Raw genomic sequence first — 16,778 nt, forward strand, 5'->3', positions numbered from 1 at the left:
TCATGTTATAGTATTCCTAAGTAAGCATTACTTTACTTATCTGCAGCAATAAAGCACAATAAAGCACACTGAGTAGTGTTGAGACCCAAATATACAGTGTATGAACATATGGTTTGAGTTTGGCGTGTTTACCACATCTGTTTTAACTCTTGTATAGACCTTGTCTTCATTTTTTTTAGCCATGCTCAGAAAAAGCGCCATCTTGTGTTCTCCATGTTTTCTTCCCCCCATTCAAATTTCGGGAAAATGTTTTGACCATAATGCAGCTGGTTATGATTTACTACAAAAGGACAGTTACAATGTAATATGTGGATTGTGTGTTTAGAACCAAACATATTTCAGCCCTGCACAATAAAAACATGTTTTTTTATTTCATGTACTTAGAATTATTTTAGGTTAATTATTCTGGAGAAGAATGCAATCTGTCCATAAATCACTGCAAGTTGTTGTAAGTGTTGCATTTCCAATCCAATAGTTCACCTTTGAGATTTGCTGAAGGTAGATTTGAGCTGTAGGGATGCTTATTTCTTATAATTATCCTGTGCTCACACATTCTTTAAAGTGAACGCATACCTGCTGCTGAGGGAGGTTGCCCCGGTAACCGTTGTACATTTTCACACAGTCCCATACAATATCTTGATTTCTGGTGATCACTGGAAGGAGAGCTACTGCTTAAATACTGCAATGGGCATTTGATTAAATTCAGCCCCTAGTCTAGTTTTGTTTGTTGTTTCAAGCGCGAAAGCTGTAGCTTGTTCATGAACAAATGGTCAATGCTGCGGAGGGAGGGATGCGGTCCAAGGGGCAACCAAGGCATAAGAAACCAGAGTAGGGTGGCGGTATTTGGGCCGGTTATTAATAACAGCACAGAGAAGCCAGTCCTTAGACTTTCTACCTATATGTACACCACACTGTACTAATTCAATCGTAAAGGGAGACTGAAGGACATAAGACTTACCAGTTAATGTCCTTCAGTTAAAGACATTAACTGCAGTCTATTTCATGTTACTCCCAATGTTAATTTCTTTTGTGTCCCGTAACATTTTTGTGATGTACAGTTCGCCTTCAATGCAGTGTGCAATGGACAGTCAAAGTTGGAGACTTGCTTTCCGATGCATATCTCACCAAGCTATTCTGCTCTTATTCAACTGTTTACTTAACCAGAACATATCTGTCAGAATGCATTTGATCAAAGAGCAGCACATTTTTTGGGCCACAGACTGAAGTAGTATTGAATCTCCCAAATTGTATATATTGCCATGGGTCTTCCCCCAGCTGGGCTTAGCATGGAGCGAGGGGATACCCCTTATTTGTTGGTGCTAAGTTCATGTCCCCTCTCAGTATATTGAAATCAATTCGTAACCATACTCCCATTAAACATAGCACACTAAATCTGAATGCAAATTAAATATAATTCCTGCTCCTGATAGCAAGAAAAACCCTTTTTTGTCCAATCTCAGTGTTATAAAAGGAAGACACACAGGAATCAATTAAAAGGGATCTATATGAGACTCTGACCTCTAGGGAAAACTCTAACCTTCCCAGAAATAACTTTTCAGATACCAAGAGTTTAGAGACTAGGTTAGAAAACATCTTCCTCCGTTTGAAAAAGTAAAGAACCCACCTGTTTGATGTGCTGAATCATTTGCTAAAACCTTGTAAATAATCAGGGCAAATACAGGACAGCACTCTAGCTGTATTCTCAATAGACACATTTTTGTCTATGCGCAATATCGGTGGCCTACTCTTCTTCAGCATCCATACAAACGAAGGCTATTAATGTCTAAATAGGCCACACAAAGCCAACCATAATGCATGTTCAGTCAAATGATTTCCCCCACAGCTCCCTCTGCTGGGATCTCTTTAATGTGCCAATACATATTGGCCTTCAATGTAAAATGACATAATTACTGAACTCTTCATAGCAGATTCACAGGATAGCTTGAAATATAATTCAATCAACTCCAGACTCCTACAGTTCAAGATTTTACTCAGATCACTTTATTCCCAAATCAAATGATATCTTCTCATATAACTCTCCTTTATGTGACAACTGTCAAACTTCAGAAGTTACTTCTCCACTACTTTGACCTGAACTCCAAGCTGCACAGCTACTGGTCTGGAATCTGAGATTTTCTCAGACATCCTACAGGTGATACTTGTCCCAGATCTGCTATTATTATCCTGGAAGGTTCAGAAGTCTTTAACAGACCAACCAAGCCCCATCAACAACTCATTTCTTTTCAGTAAAATATGGGTGAAAAAAACCCATCATGTTTTGCAAAAAGATCCAGGTAAAACATATTTGAAACAAAATAAGTCTGTGTGACTCAGCTGTATAGCCTGTGCACAATACTTGGTGAGATGTAACAAAGACTGGGTGAACTCCTCGAATCACAGTTATATAAGTACTTGTATTGAGAATCAAAAATGGCAACCAGCATCGTTCACACTTGGACCAACAGGTTGAAAGCATTTGACCTCTGAAAATATCACATACATTTCTAGTGAATCCAAAACAAGAAGGAATCGTACTGCGTGACTGAAAGGGATTGTGGCGTGGTGTGTGGGGGAACCATCTGCAAGAGCCAACTGTAACAGTTACTGAAGATGTTGCAGGTATTAGATTTGAGATCTCCTGCAGTACACCTTGTAATGGTTGTCAATGTGAATTTGATTTAATAATAATAATTTCAAAATGTCCACACCTATCAGTGTGTTACTTTCCAAATCCTATGATCTTGTGAGTTTGCAGCTTCTCTCATGCTGCAAGTGAAAACAATACACCCACATGTTAATAAAAACATCTAATAATTCTAAGTTATTAATTATTGTTCTCATAAGCACCTTACCACTGCTTGACCAATCCAGCCCCCAACCTGTTATAATTTCCTAAAGCTGAACTTCAATGGCTATTCCCTGGTTTTACATATATCTTTTATGATCAGATATAACCACATTCCACCACACAGACAATGAAGAATAGAAATGCAAACACATGAAGCCAAAAGACAGGCATTGCATTCTGAGGGGATTTAATTTAGGAAAGCAGGATGAGATGTTCTGAGATATTCTGCACGTGCTACATAAGAGACAGTTGAAAGACCCATTATAAGCAGATGAAGTTGCTTATAGTGGCCTCTAACCAATATCTGCTAGGGTAGACTGAGAACAAGCTTGAAAAAGTCACCCCCCCCCTCCCAAAACATCAGAATCCCATATAAAATGGGAAATATTTATTTACAACAGTGTACACAAGGACAATGTACATCCGTGAGAATACCTTTTTAAACTAGATAAAACAAATAAATATAGTACTCAGTGAGGTTGAAGTCGCACACCTGTATGACTAAGCAATGTTTGCATAGAGCTCATACATTCAAGCTATACATAAATATTTAACTATGTACAAAGTATAAATAAAACCACAAAATAAGCACTCACAATTGCTAATATTGTTTTTATACAATGCTATGCATTCAACACCCATAACATAAAAAGGACAATCAATCAAAACTGGGGTTTTACTACTGGAAAATAATTGGGGTTTCCAAGCTAGCAAGTGCTCATTTTGGAGTAGTAGCTTGATCACGAAAGCGCTCTTCAGGGGAATAAGCGACAACATACACTTAACCAAAATAAAACAGCCACCCAAAAAATAAATATCCCTTCTTGACTGTAGACCGATGTTCAAGCTTGCTCTCACGCACTTAATAAACCTGATCTCTTAACGAGAATAAGTATATAACTATTATTATCAGGGCTTTGAATATTGCAGACCAAAAATCAAATCTCTATCATATTCTCCTAACTACACAAACCCCTCAAAAGGTGCCTAGACTGAAAATATAAGTAAAGAAGTAAAAACAAGACTGAATGAGGAAATACTGAAGCTAATTTAATCATTGTGTTTTTGCGATTTTCCTCTGACAGAATTAGATGAGATGGAATGACATGAGCCAAAAGGATTTAAAGGGGCAGGATCAGCATTATCAAAAAAAAAAGGTAAGAAATCAAATATTCTTCTATTTTTTCTTTAAAAGGACCTTTTTCTCCACCGGAGTGTTCTCTGGAGTAAAATTGATAGTTACTGAAATGTCTCAGAAAATGGCAGAGAAATGTAGAGCGTTTCAGGCCAGAACAAACAAACAATTATGGTTACCGGTGTATTTAGCAAACCTACAAAGCAAAATATGACTCTACTGTGAGTAGAAATGAAAAGTCTACTGTGAGTGGTTTGAGCCTGAGGTACAGAGGTAGGTGGGAGTTCTGTACAGAGGTGCACTGAGACTGGCCCTGCCCACCTATGAAGCATAGGGGTTAATAAACACTAAACACAAAATACTCTAGGCAGGCAAGAAGTGTGCACATGCCTGTTGCGAAACTTCTCTCTTCATCTTCCAAACGTGGAGGCAAAGCAAGATGAGATATCTATGATTACCTGAAAAGGTCTTAAATTAATTAATTAATGGAAATATCAAAAGGCCCTTTTTGGATTTTCAATTAATTTTAAATGTACTGTCTCTTTAAATATTTCATTTTCGATTTGATATTGAATCCTCTCTCCTTCAGCCTGACTTGTTAGCCCCCACCAGGGCCATCAGTCCGTCCGTGCTCATTGACTTGGGACGCTCCAGGGGGAAGCCCAGGGCTCGACTCCAGATCAGCTGCGCCAGAACACCCAGGGCTCGGGACACACCGAACAATACAGTGTAGTAGTTCATCTCTGTCATCCCGTAGTACTGTGTGACACAGGAAGGGAATCAGGGAAAAGGTCAACATCTGTCTATCAGAGAGGTCAATAAACAATGTAATGACTGAAAGGCTGAATTCTTCATGTGTTGTGACACACCAAACTAAACATGTTGACAAAACCTACAGATTCAGGGTGGATGTCTGTATTACTGTTGCACAGTCCTTACATTTTTAATGTGCCGCATTAAAATGAATTTCTGATACCGATCTACACTACCTTCTCCATATTTTCATGTGAAGGAAAGAAAATCCAATTTATATTTTATAAATTAAATAAATTAAATAAATATAACTGCATAGTGCCAAGCTAAGGTCTGCACATCATATATATTATTTTTTTAAATGTTGCTGCATTAAAGAAATTAGATTAGAATTTTACTTTACAGCTCTACACAATAGACCCTACATTATCAAAGCGAAATAAATTATAGTACATTTCATAAAAATAAAGTGTTTTCACACCCCACAGTTCATAAATGATGGAAGCATCTTTCTGCATAAGAGCCTGACTGGACAACTCTTAGGGCGACATATGAACACAATACATGCTGAACAATAAACACTAGATGTCCTCACCTGCAGCAGCACGCCGCTGTGGGCGTCTACATTGGGCCAGGGGTTCTTGGCCTTGCCCTGCTCCAGCAGTACTGGGGGAACGATCTTGTAGAGTTGGTGCACCAGTTTGAACATGGGATCATTGGGCAGGTGCTTGAAAGCAAACTCCTGTTGGCATGTGTACCTGGGGTCAGTCTTCCTCAGGACAGCATGCCCATAGCCTGGCACCACCTATGGCACAGAGACAAAGAGCCAGACAGAAAAAGAGAGAGACAGAGAGAGACAGAGAGAGAGAGAAACAAACAGATATTGAAAGAGAAAAAAAGTCAGAGACAGAGAGAAACAGAGTCAAAGAAACCCCCTAATTACACCATATGGTTCCCATCAGGCTGTTCCAGTCACTGGTCAGAAAGGCACAATGCATCAGAGGTTTTAGCCAGATGTTCCCTCACCCTGCCAGACTTGAGTGTGTTCCAGATGTAATCCCTCATCTTCTCATCAGAAACCTCCCCTCCCATCTCCTTCTGCAGGGCAGTCAGCCAAACCAGCACCTCCTGGAGGGCACACAAAAAACACATCTCATCAGCAATGTACCCTCATAACCATATTACTTGGCTTCTCAGTTTCTGTTACTGTACTTCTGGTGGCTAAAAGAAAACGCCTGTTACACTATCACAATTATCATTATCTATCTATCCATCTACCCTGTTACCCTGTTACACTATCATAATTATCATTATCTATCTATCCATCTACCCTGTTACACTATCATAATTATCATTATCTATCTATCCATCTACCCTGTTACACTATCATAATTATCATTATCCATCTATCCATCTACCCTGTTACACTATCATAATTATCATTATCCATCTATCCATCTACCCTGTTACACTATCATAATTATCATTATCCATCCATCTACCCTGTTACACTATCATAATTATCATTATCCATCTACCCAGTTACACTATCATAATTATCATTATCCATCTACCCATCTACCCTGTTACACTATCATAATTATCATTATCCATCTACCCATCTACCCTGTTACACTATCATAATTATCATTATCCATCTACCCATCTACCCTGATACAATCCATCTATATTTCCCTCCTGTCATGACATCAGAAAACAGGTCTGTCAGTCATGAAGCTGTCAGTGGTGTGACCATGCATTGGAGAGGACTGCCAGACCTGGTTGGCCAGCCCATGCAGAGGTCCGGCCAGGCCGTTCAGAGCAGCGCTGAAGGAGAGGTAGGGGTCAGAGAGGGCACTGCCCACCAAATGACTGGTATGGGCACTGACGTTACCCCCCTCGTGGTCACTGAAACAGGGTCACCAGAGGGACAGTTAGTATGTTTGTCAGTCATCACAAAATTGAAATAAATTGTTACTAATTAAGCATTTATACAGATGAAGATTTAAATACACTTTCCCAAGACAAATGTTTTTAACATAGTACTAGTCTATAAAGTTCAACATATGAACACCAGAGGGCAGACAATACCCATCTTCCCAATTCTGTCACCCAATGCCAAAATGTAGCAGCTAGGGAAAGGGGAAGGTGCTTCAGTCAAAAACTGACAAAATGGCTGTCCCAAAATGGCTGTCCCAAAATGGCTGGCAAAAAAACCCCACAACCTTGCATTGGTTGAAAATAATATCAATAGATTTAACATTTTCAATTATGCTTAAACACGTTAGACCTAAAATAAAAAAGCTATTTCAAAGGGGTATTCTTCCTCTAGACTAGATCTTAAACCGGCCATTGGTATGATACCTGTGAATAGTAAGGTAGAGCCTCATAAGTTCAGTGAATTCTGCAGAGTCACTGTAGCCCAGCATGTTGGCGAAGTTAGCAGACCAGTCCAGGTTGGAGTCTATTGCTCCGATGCTGCTGGCCTCCCGGTACAGGTTACGGTAGATCTTAGCAGCAACACACGGCAACTTGGCAATCAAGTCCATTGAGTCCTCATAAATGAACTGAAATACATGAGGGTAGGTGGTATAATGAATCAGTAGACAATGTCCACCACAGGGAGTTTATTTATACTTAGATCCTGTGCTTAATCTACGTGTTAACACAAGATCACCCTAGTAAGAGTATTCTTTCCCCCGTGGTCACACTGGTCTTAGGCCTTGTCTGTCAAATTAATTGTAGTTATTTAAAACAGGTAATCTTTTAGAATAAGAGTTGAGAACTAAATCCCATTTTCAACAACGACTTCACCAGAGCCATCCAGCTACAACAGGACAGGACACAGAACAACATACAGTGAAAAATAAAAAAATGTAATAAAAAAACACTACATTTCACAAAGTGAATACACATAAGCATCCAATTAGCCTATAAACAGCAAGACACAAAAAAGTTTTGGTTTAAACAAATCAGTAGGTGCACTGACACTCAGCTTGGCAAAGACACTCATATCCAAAATGGGCCTAAAGTTAGTAACATCATCTTAAGAAACTTAGGTGAGACAACCATATAACAAAAATATAGTGAGTCCAACTTTCCTTAGTTTACTACCAGTCAGACACGGGTAATATAAAGCCAAGGGGGAGTGTGGGGAAGTTCTTATCTTTATCTAACCAGGAAGTTGAGATAGAGATTTCCCAAGGGAGACTGGCTGGGTGGGTTAACTCTTACCTAGAGAGAACAGACACTTCAAAATCCCTTCAGTCTGTCACAGTTTAGTGAGGATGATTCAGACAGCTTGAACCCTACATCCACCCCACTACCGACACTTTTATGTTCCCAGGGTCCTTGGTTGTTCCTAGGTGAGTCTGTACCTAAACTAGAATTTCACTTCTGGTTATGTTATTAACCTGGTTATTTTTGTTCCATATTATTGTTCCAGCTAGTGCTAGCTAGCACGATTATGGTTTCATGTTCGCTAGATAGCCATCAATGAGTCTCTAAAATATGGCAATACATCTAATGAAAAAGATAGCCCAGATGACATTTAATTATTGGTTTAGCTGTTTACTTTGTTTATTCTGTGTTCCGTAGTTATGAAAAGGACCCATCAACTTCAATGGCGTAGGTTTGTAATGCGAGTTCGGGGAGAATGGATCCAAGGATTTTCACTCTTTAAACCCATTTGAAACGGAAGTCTGTGTTCAGTGTCCTAGCGGCGACGGTTGGAGGTGACAATGCGGTCAGTAAGCTCATAGTTAGCAATGATTGTCAGATCCTAATGGAGTTATAGAAGCGATGTGGAACTCACTGTTGATAGGTGGCATTAAGTTGCGTAGGGCACGCTTAAATTGTTGCACTATTTGCCCACGCAGTCTTTCACAGAGTGGTGAACCCCTCCCCATCTTCACTACTGACAGACTCAACCTCTCTGGGATGCTCTTTTAATACCCAATCATGTTAGTGACCTGTTTCCAATCAACCTAATTAGTTGTGAGATGTTACCTCATTTTCATTTTTTCTAATACACAACATTTCCAGTCTTTTGTAGCCCCTGTCCCAGCTTTTTCAAAATGTGTGGCAGGCTTCAAAGAAGGCATATATTTTTCAAGGAATAATAAAGATTCTGTTTCAACATTTGATTTGTCTTTGTACCATTTTCTATTGAATATAGGGTTTAAATGATTTGCACATCTTTGCATTCTGTTTTTATTTCCATTTTACACAGGTCCCAACTTTGTTTGAAACAGGATTGTATTTATTGAACTATAATTGATTAAAATGTGTGTTCTACATGGAACCAGCACTTTTTTTGCACACATTTCTTCCTAATAAAAATGAATGTCAATAGCATTTGATCAACAAGTCATTAAAACACTCAACCTCTGCAAGCTGAAAGAAAAATATTCATAACATTTTAAAGTATTGTTAAATTAGGGTCTCACAAAACAATCTAATGGTGTGGAACGAAGTATAATAGGGTGGAAAGCAATACCAACAATTGTAATTTAACCTATGTATTATGTTAACTGCATTATGTAAATAGCAATACTAACAGACATTAGCAATTTGATTACATAGATTTTCTGACAAGATTTCCACACTGTTAACTATGTGTTCCACAGGGATCGTGTATATTCCTAACAGGGCGGAGATTTCAAGCAAATGTCAAGGTTAAGTTAGCAACACTTCTGTGCGAGGGAGAAATATTGATTTAGAATGAACACGAACACTTGACCAGGACTTGAACTTCTCTATCAATTTTTTTTTAAGAACAATGAAACATGATTCATTTTCTGTACAATTTAGTGTAACAGGAAGGAAATGTTTGAGTGAGACAAAGACTAACATGAAAAAGAAATTGAACCAAGATGAAGTAGTTACTGAGCTTTGAACTGTTTTACCATCCCGAAGAAAATGAGTATATTCCCCAAATGTGATATCATTGTAGCAAGGGGCTTCTTAATTAAAGAATAACAACAACACCCAAACAAGGTGGAAAGTAATTACAGCAACACAATGTGTCAAATCTAATTGAAAATATTATTATAAAAATATTTTTGAGATTTTAACAATGACTACAAAATAAAAAAATAAGACATAATTTAATGCTTTACATTTCTCATGGAAGTTGGTGAGTAACACCTCAGTGCCATTGTGCTTGCATTTGTAAAGTTGTTACAAACACGTCTACCTCGAGGACCTTAGTGCTGCTATCTCTGCATCCCGGTTGCTCATGATACCCTACTACATTACTCCTTCATTTGTCTTGTTTGCACATCTAGAATTGCATATTAGAATATTGAAAATGCATATAATTCCGTTTCTATGAAATTACTTTTTTAATTATTAATAACTAATATCTAGGCAGGTGGAAAGTTGATTTCTAAAAGACAATTGGTTAGGGGTTAGTCCCTCTAGGCCAAGGCTTAAGCATTTACCTGCACGTCTGCCTGCACTGGCCAACCTAATATTTGATATACTTCCAACATTTAGCTTTAGCCTGCCTGGCAATAGGTTTAATTTAAGGGGCAAGGTTTATTCCTTTGGAACTTTTGAACCAAAGTGTGGGGCGCTATCAGCGTGACTTACCTCCCAGTACTTGGACTTGTTAACGCCCTCGGAGTAGGCCCGCGCAAAGCTGCTCTCGCTGTTCAGAGCTGTGATGGCGGCACTGAACTGGGACATGGGGTGCAGATTGGTCGGGAAGTTGTCCAGCATGGTGACCACATGAGAAGGGAGGGCGGCCCGCTTAGCCCATTCTCTGGACAGCCAGCTCACCTGGAGAGAGGAGTTGCCAACAGGATTGGTTGAGTTCATGTAGGGCCAATAAAAGTGCTAGTCGGACAGGAAATTTTATTTAATCCCAAGCACTATAAATCCCCACCATGTGGCAATGGACTTCAAACTCTGACGTGAGTAATGAGAAACCAAAAGTAAATGTTGAAATGTCTTCCTCCTTACAGGTAATAACAGTCACTCTCTTCAGCTGAGACATGTGGGTTTGCTAAGACCGAATGTGGCCTTGAGGGAAAAAAAGAAGAAAAAAACAAACATACTGTTGTATGTATGGCTAATCCAGTAATAGGCCAATCGCACCTGTTCCTCTGTGGGGACCTGTCCTGTGACCAGCAGCCAGAAGAGGCCCTCGGGCAGTGGTTCCTGACCTCCGGGAGCCTTGGGCAACAGCTGCTGACACTCTGGAATGCTGTAGCCCCGGAACCGGATGCCCTGAAGACAGAAGCACGACATACGGTGAGGAAGAGCTCATTTAGATGTTTGCAGAGTGTTCAAATGAGTTCAGAAATAAGACAATTCAAGAGAGCCTTCCCAAACAATGTTGATTTTCTTACATTTACTGGATTATTTGGTAAGGCTTCAACTACCATTAGCATGGCCCATGCGACACCAGGGTTGTGGGTTCAATTCCCACTAAGGGTCAAGTATAAAAATGCACAAACTTTCAGTCATGTCTGCTACATCATCTAAAACTTACAAAATAAAATGAAAAATGTTGAGGGCCAGTGCGATACCACCACAGCCAGTGGCAATGGTGCTAAATTATGTAATTCACTCAAGTGAAACCTATTTAGATAAGTACCCCACTTATCTACAAACGCCTTGGGTATTAAGCTTGACACATCCATTATTCTGAGGGTGTTACTATTCTGCGGATCATGTGCTGTGAGGAAACACACCTCATCAGGGTCCAGCACTGAGGTCTCATACACCAGCCCCTTCATGCCCCTCATCCCCCCGTAGACCTGCAAAAACACAAAGGACATTGTATACAAAGAGCTCAAAACAGGCTAAACTAATTTGTTATTCGAGTCAGGCAAAAAATGTTTTGCATGTGTGACATCCGAATCCATGTACTTTCTTCTTAGCCATAACAAGGTCCAAAACATAATCTGAAAGATAAATGTGAGGATGACATACACCGGCAGAGCCAAGTTGTCTGTGTGGCCCTGGAAGGAGTCTTTGATAGTAGGTATGTGAGGCCTAAGTTTTGTCTCAGCTTTTTCTGTGCTCAGCTGACAGGGAGCTGAACGGTTAGTGACATCACATGACCTCTAGTATGCTAAAGGGGATGTCGGAGGGGCAACACCCAATCACTATAGCAACTTATAAGAAAATATTGACATTGATAAATGGAGGCCCCAAACCACAGAAATTATTTTTTGTTCATGGAATTTTTACAGAAGTTAGTCCCTCAGAGCCTTTGGAAAGTATTCAGGGCACAATGTGTTGTGTTATAGACTTCAATAATAAATTATTTTCTTGTGAGTCTACAACCAATACCCCATAATGACAAAGTAAAACATTTTTTTATAAAAGTGCGGCAATTGAATGAAAAAAATGTATATATAACGGAGCAAGAACAGAGCAAAATAAAGATATTATCTTTAAATCCAGCCCAAATCCAGGAGTGCAAAGCTGGTAGAGAGATATCTAAGAAGATAAAAAAATGTATTTTCAATAAATTGGCAAATTCCGAAAAACTGGTTTTTGCTTTATAATTATGGGCTATTTTGTGTAGATTGATTGTAATGTATTTTTTTCATCAATTATAAGAGAAGTGGTCTGAATTTTTTATTAAAGGCACTGTATCTGGTTTATATCTAGATAAAAAGCCTTTCAGATTCTTATGTATGGTTTTAAACACATCAGGTTCGGAGATGGTAAATATGGACAGATCAGTTACTTACCATGTCAACAGTGATTGAGCCAATGTTAGTTTTGCCATACTGCTGTTTGAAGCTCTTGATCCTACTTTGCTCTTTTGGAATAAGTTCTGATAGAACGTCCTTCAGATTCTGCAAAAAGCAACACATTTCACTCAAAGCTCAGTCAATAGCAATATATATCTTTCTAAAAACAAAGCCTAAAGTAAACTACAAATAATGTAATGGAAAAGTGTGACACATCAATACAGGTCAATGTTAGTCAAACAAAACTTAGCTTGAAAAACATGGTTTTATAAAATTAATCACCATGGTACATAAAGGCTGAGAAAATAGGGAATCATTTGCGCCAACCCCTATCAGATTAACATCATGCTTCACAAACCCTTAGGACAATAAAGGGTGATTCCATGACTGGCCTTGAATAGGTCGGAGAACACTTACTGCTGACGAACTGGCATGTCTGGACGCCACAAGGATGTAGGACGCATTCTGTAGTGGAAAAAGTAAGCATCAGAAAACATGGGCCTGAGGGTGTGTGGTCACAACTAAGTCTTGGCGCAAAGGAAGCATTAGAGAAACGTATTGGTTGTGCAGCGCAACTGACAAATGTTAATAAACTCACAGCTACTAGAACAAGGCCTAATGGGATAGCTGGGCGAGGGCAATGAAATCGTGATTGCTTGCTGGTTCTCAGTTTGCCTACAGCAGATGACCAACCCCACAGAGTTAAAACATTCCCAGCAGAGAGCGCAGATAAAGAACATCATACCGAAACAATCTGTTCCCCCAATCTGGAAAGAAATATAGCAGAATTTTTTCAGCCAACCCGACAGGACAAGGGGAGTAAATTTTGTTGGCAGAGGCAGGATATTAAAGTTCTTGACTGGCTGCATATAACCTTGCAGCACAGCAGTCGGTGACTGCTATCAGCAGTGCCGGACCGCCACACTTTCAATGGAGGGGGGAGGAGCCAGGGGGTCAAGAAAAGGAATAGCTGGCTAATTTTCTATAAATCCCACTGGGTGAAACAGCAACTAGTGTATGTAGACTACTTTCCCATAGCACTGACAGGTTTCACCCATCAGTCATTAAGCTATGTTAGAGATTGTCCACAAAAGGTTGAGACACTCATTCTGCATATACATTTTGAATACTATGACTTATGTAATTCCCAGCTTCCATTACTATTCTATTTCTATATTAACACGTAACAGGATATACACTAATTCTGCTTCACCGCACATAAACCCCAAAGGCAAACTAAATTAATTGTGATCAATCTTTACAAATATATGTAGAAGCCCATGTAAAGTATCCAAAGTGGACAGCTCTGTGTCCCTTCAGACAAACTGTGGGATCTGTGCTAGTTTGTGGTGAGGAAAACAAACTGGATGCAATTATTATAGATATTTTTTAAACAACTTTGGGATTTTCACGTAATTTAACAAAGAATCATCTTTTAAAGCCAGACTGTTGGCATATCACATTTATATCTAAAAGGCCTAATCTGGATTTTGAAAGAGTACAACAGAGAAATGTGTCATGTGATCCAGCTTGCTGAGTAATGAATGCCATTTAGTTCATTTAATTTTCGTTTTTCATTCATTTCCAGATTTCTGAAAATATAAAAACGTGACGATTGAAGAAAACAAATTGATTTAGGATTTGGTAATGTTTCTATATTTTATATGTACAGTGCCCTGCAGAATGATTGTCCCCCCCCCCCCCCCCCAAGTTGTTGCTACATTAACCAAATAAAAGGCTTTTATAAAGCCTGCTGTGAGTGTAGAGGGTGTATAACCTTGTGACGTAGAGCGTGCTGTTGCTTTACCACGATGTGAGCGAGAAAGGTGCCACTTCCACAGACAGTCTAACATCAAGTCAGGGAGCTTAAGGCAGACATTTTAAAAAATATGCCGTAGTTCCACTTAAAAACAATTAATGCCAGATATCATGCATATATAAAAAGGTAATTATGGAGCTATACATTTTTTAAAGATGATATTTTAAAAGGTGCTATCTTTTAAATGTTGTCATTCTGACAGCAGGTACTGTAGTGAACTTAAGACTAGGATGTATAAGGTTTAATCAAGCTAACAAGTATTTCCATGTCAGACTGAGAAGGGATAAATAGGTAGCTGTCAACTGCCAACCATCATTTCTCCCCATGCTATAGTTAGCTAACGTTAGCAGCCGCGGACCGTCATCTGGTAAACTCAGATGAACAGACAGTCAAGGTTGCCAAATATTTAAACAGTTTGGCTACGTGAAGCCACTAGCGTACATGAGTATGCTTAAAAAGCCAATTCGACTGCTAGCCTAACCAGCTAGTTCAGTTCATTTGCCAACTACAGTAGTAGTACACTAGTAGTTAGTAACATAACGATTTAGCTTCATGCTAACTGACGTTCAATGTATTTAGGTAAAAGTAGGTGTTATTTGCTTCGGCTTACCTTTGAAGTTAGGAGTACTGGCGCTAGCCTGCTGATACCGGTAGTCAGAAAGGACATAGTGTCTGTGTTTCTCCTTTTTCTGAAAGGTCCTGGTCGCTATACCGTGGAGCTGGTTGAAGGTGCCCCTACAGGAAAAAGCACAACTACTGAAGGTTGAATAGAGATTCGGGCCCACGGACTAGGCGTGTCGTTGATTGGATTGTGGTTGTAACGACGTATAACCTGATTGGCCAGGAGAGCCTCGTGTGTAGGAAAGTGACGCTATAAAAGTACAAGTTGCACAACAAACACTTCTGCAGTCTTGTTAGTTTTGAGCTTGCTCGGATGTGCCTGATCAAGTTGAGAACTTACATTACGGTATAAACGTGTTTATTGCTGTCCGTTTACATGTGTTTTATACTCAGTCCAGTTTCCGCTGTTACACTGAATCTGTTAATCTAGTACTTTTAAAAATGCTCAACCAAACGTTGTTTTTTGATCAGGCAAGCTGTTGAGCGTACATGGTGGGAAGTTGTAGTTTAAATGAAAGGCGGTGACTTGTCGGCATCGTGATTTTTCTTGGCCAGCAAATAGCCTAAATGGTGAGTTCCGCCGGAAAACACACGTCTGTATATTTTAATGAACATATTATTTAGCCACGTTTTCTTCAAGTTGAAAATAAATGTTCATACAATAAAATGATCCAGGAGCGGGACTTTAATTTATATTCTTTAATGCAGGGCCGGCACTAGCCATTAGAGACAAAAGCAGGCGCGTAGGGCCCCTGACTGCTAGGGGGGCTCGGGTCACTAGAGAGGCCCGGAAAAATAGGGGTGAGGGGGCCCGAAATAAATTGTTCCTTAGGTCCCCCAAAAGGCTAGGGCCGGCACACCCTAGTGCCAAATAACTGGGAACATGGGAATCTCCGACCTATCACGTCTGTATTTTCAAGTCAACTGCGAAATCAGAAAAAATGATCTGAGGTTAAAAAAACAAAGTCAGATAGAACTCCAACTTTATTTCAAGTGTGATTTCCTTACATTTTTGGTTAAGTCCCTGGAACATCACTGCATCTCCCAACAAAGTAAAAATATTTGTATTTATCAAATGCACCGAATAACATATCATTCTGAACAAAAAAATTATTGTGACATGGCACACTACTCCAAAGTCTGATTTTCAAAGATTTTGACTCAATATAGTCAAAACCAAGACTCAAAAACAAATCAAGGTGTTAATTGAACCCTTCGCACTGTAGAGCTTAAGACCACTGACATCTTGAATTGGCCAAATTAATTATAACTACAACCTAGAAGCTCACAAGCTTACAATGGGAGGCTTGTGAAGTAGTGGGGAGAGAAAAAAATTATCATACTAAGCACAAGCTAGCAATTAAGTTCTATCTCGCTACACAGGCTTCCACTGCCTGGTAACTACCTGTTTTCACAGGTTTTTGGGGGAATCCGCTGAGTTTATTTATTTTGTGAATCTCAATCAGGGCCATAGCTTACGGCTTAAGGTGACTTTCATAGGGCCCATGGTTTGTCAGGGCCCACTTAATAATGTCAATGTCGTGTAACACTTGAGGGGGCTCGGGCATATATCTTATCATGGGGCCCAGGATTCCTGGCAACAGTCCTGGTCTCAATCTGAATTGTTGAATTTACCACTTACCACACATGGTGCCATAATACTGTTTTTTTTTCAAAAAACATGTTTCCATTTAATTTGTCACACAATTTAAATGAACCAAGTCGGAGTAGTTATTATTGGTCTGCAATTGTTTCTGGACAAGTTGTAGAGCTGATGGAATTGGATATCAATAGTGTGGTGAAAATTCCACCAAACTGCATATTTAATACTTGTCAAATGTATTGGGTCTGGCTGTAGAGGTCTAAGGAAAGGAGTAGAGTATGCCT

At 39.4% G+C, this 16,778-nt stretch overlaps 1 protein-coding gene across 1 annotated transcript; it reads right to left on the minus strand.

Moving 5' to 3' along the window:
• Positions 1-3,018: 3,018 nt before the first annotated feature.
• On the minus strand, positions 3,019-15,055 carry cs (citrate synthase). Its single transcript, XM_010890560.4, has 11 exons — positions 14,881-15,055; positions 12,869-12,916; positions 12,449-12,556; positions 11,438-11,503; positions 10,839-10,970; positions 10,332-10,520; positions 7,101-7,303; positions 6,515-6,644; positions 5,763-5,864; positions 5,332-5,541; positions 3,019-4,742 (listed from the first exon to the last, which is right to left on the minus strand). The coding sequence occupies exons 1-11, from the start codon at positions 14,935-14,937 to the stop codon at positions 4,569-4,571; spliced, it is 1,419 nt and encodes a 472-aa protein (XP_010888862.1). The 5' UTR covers positions 14,938-15,055; the 3' UTR covers positions 3,019-4,568.
• Between the last annotated feature and the right edge of the window lie 1,723 nt (positions 15,056-16,778).

This window comes from Esox lucius, chromosome 12 (assembly GCF_011004845.1).
Source record: "Esox lucius isolate fEsoLuc1 chromosome 12, fEsoLuc1.pri, whole genome shotgun sequence".
Classification (NCBI taxonomy): Eukaryota; Metazoa; Chordata; class Actinopteri; order Esociformes; family Esocidae; genus Esox; species Esox lucius.

Coding starts and splice junctions, on each gene's coding strand:
- cs (XM_010890560.4), bottom strand. CDS start 14,937: ATGTCCTTTCTGACTACCGGTATCAGCAGGCTAGCGCCAGTACTCCTA. Junction 7,304..10,331: donor ACAAGTCCAAGTACTGGGAG/GTAAGTCACGCT, acceptor CATGTATTTCAG/TTCATTTATGAGGACTCAAT. Junction 5,865..6,514: donor TGCATGGGCTGGCCAACCAG/GTCTGGCAGTCC, acceptor TGTGCCCTCCAG/GAGGTGCTGGTTTGGCTGAC.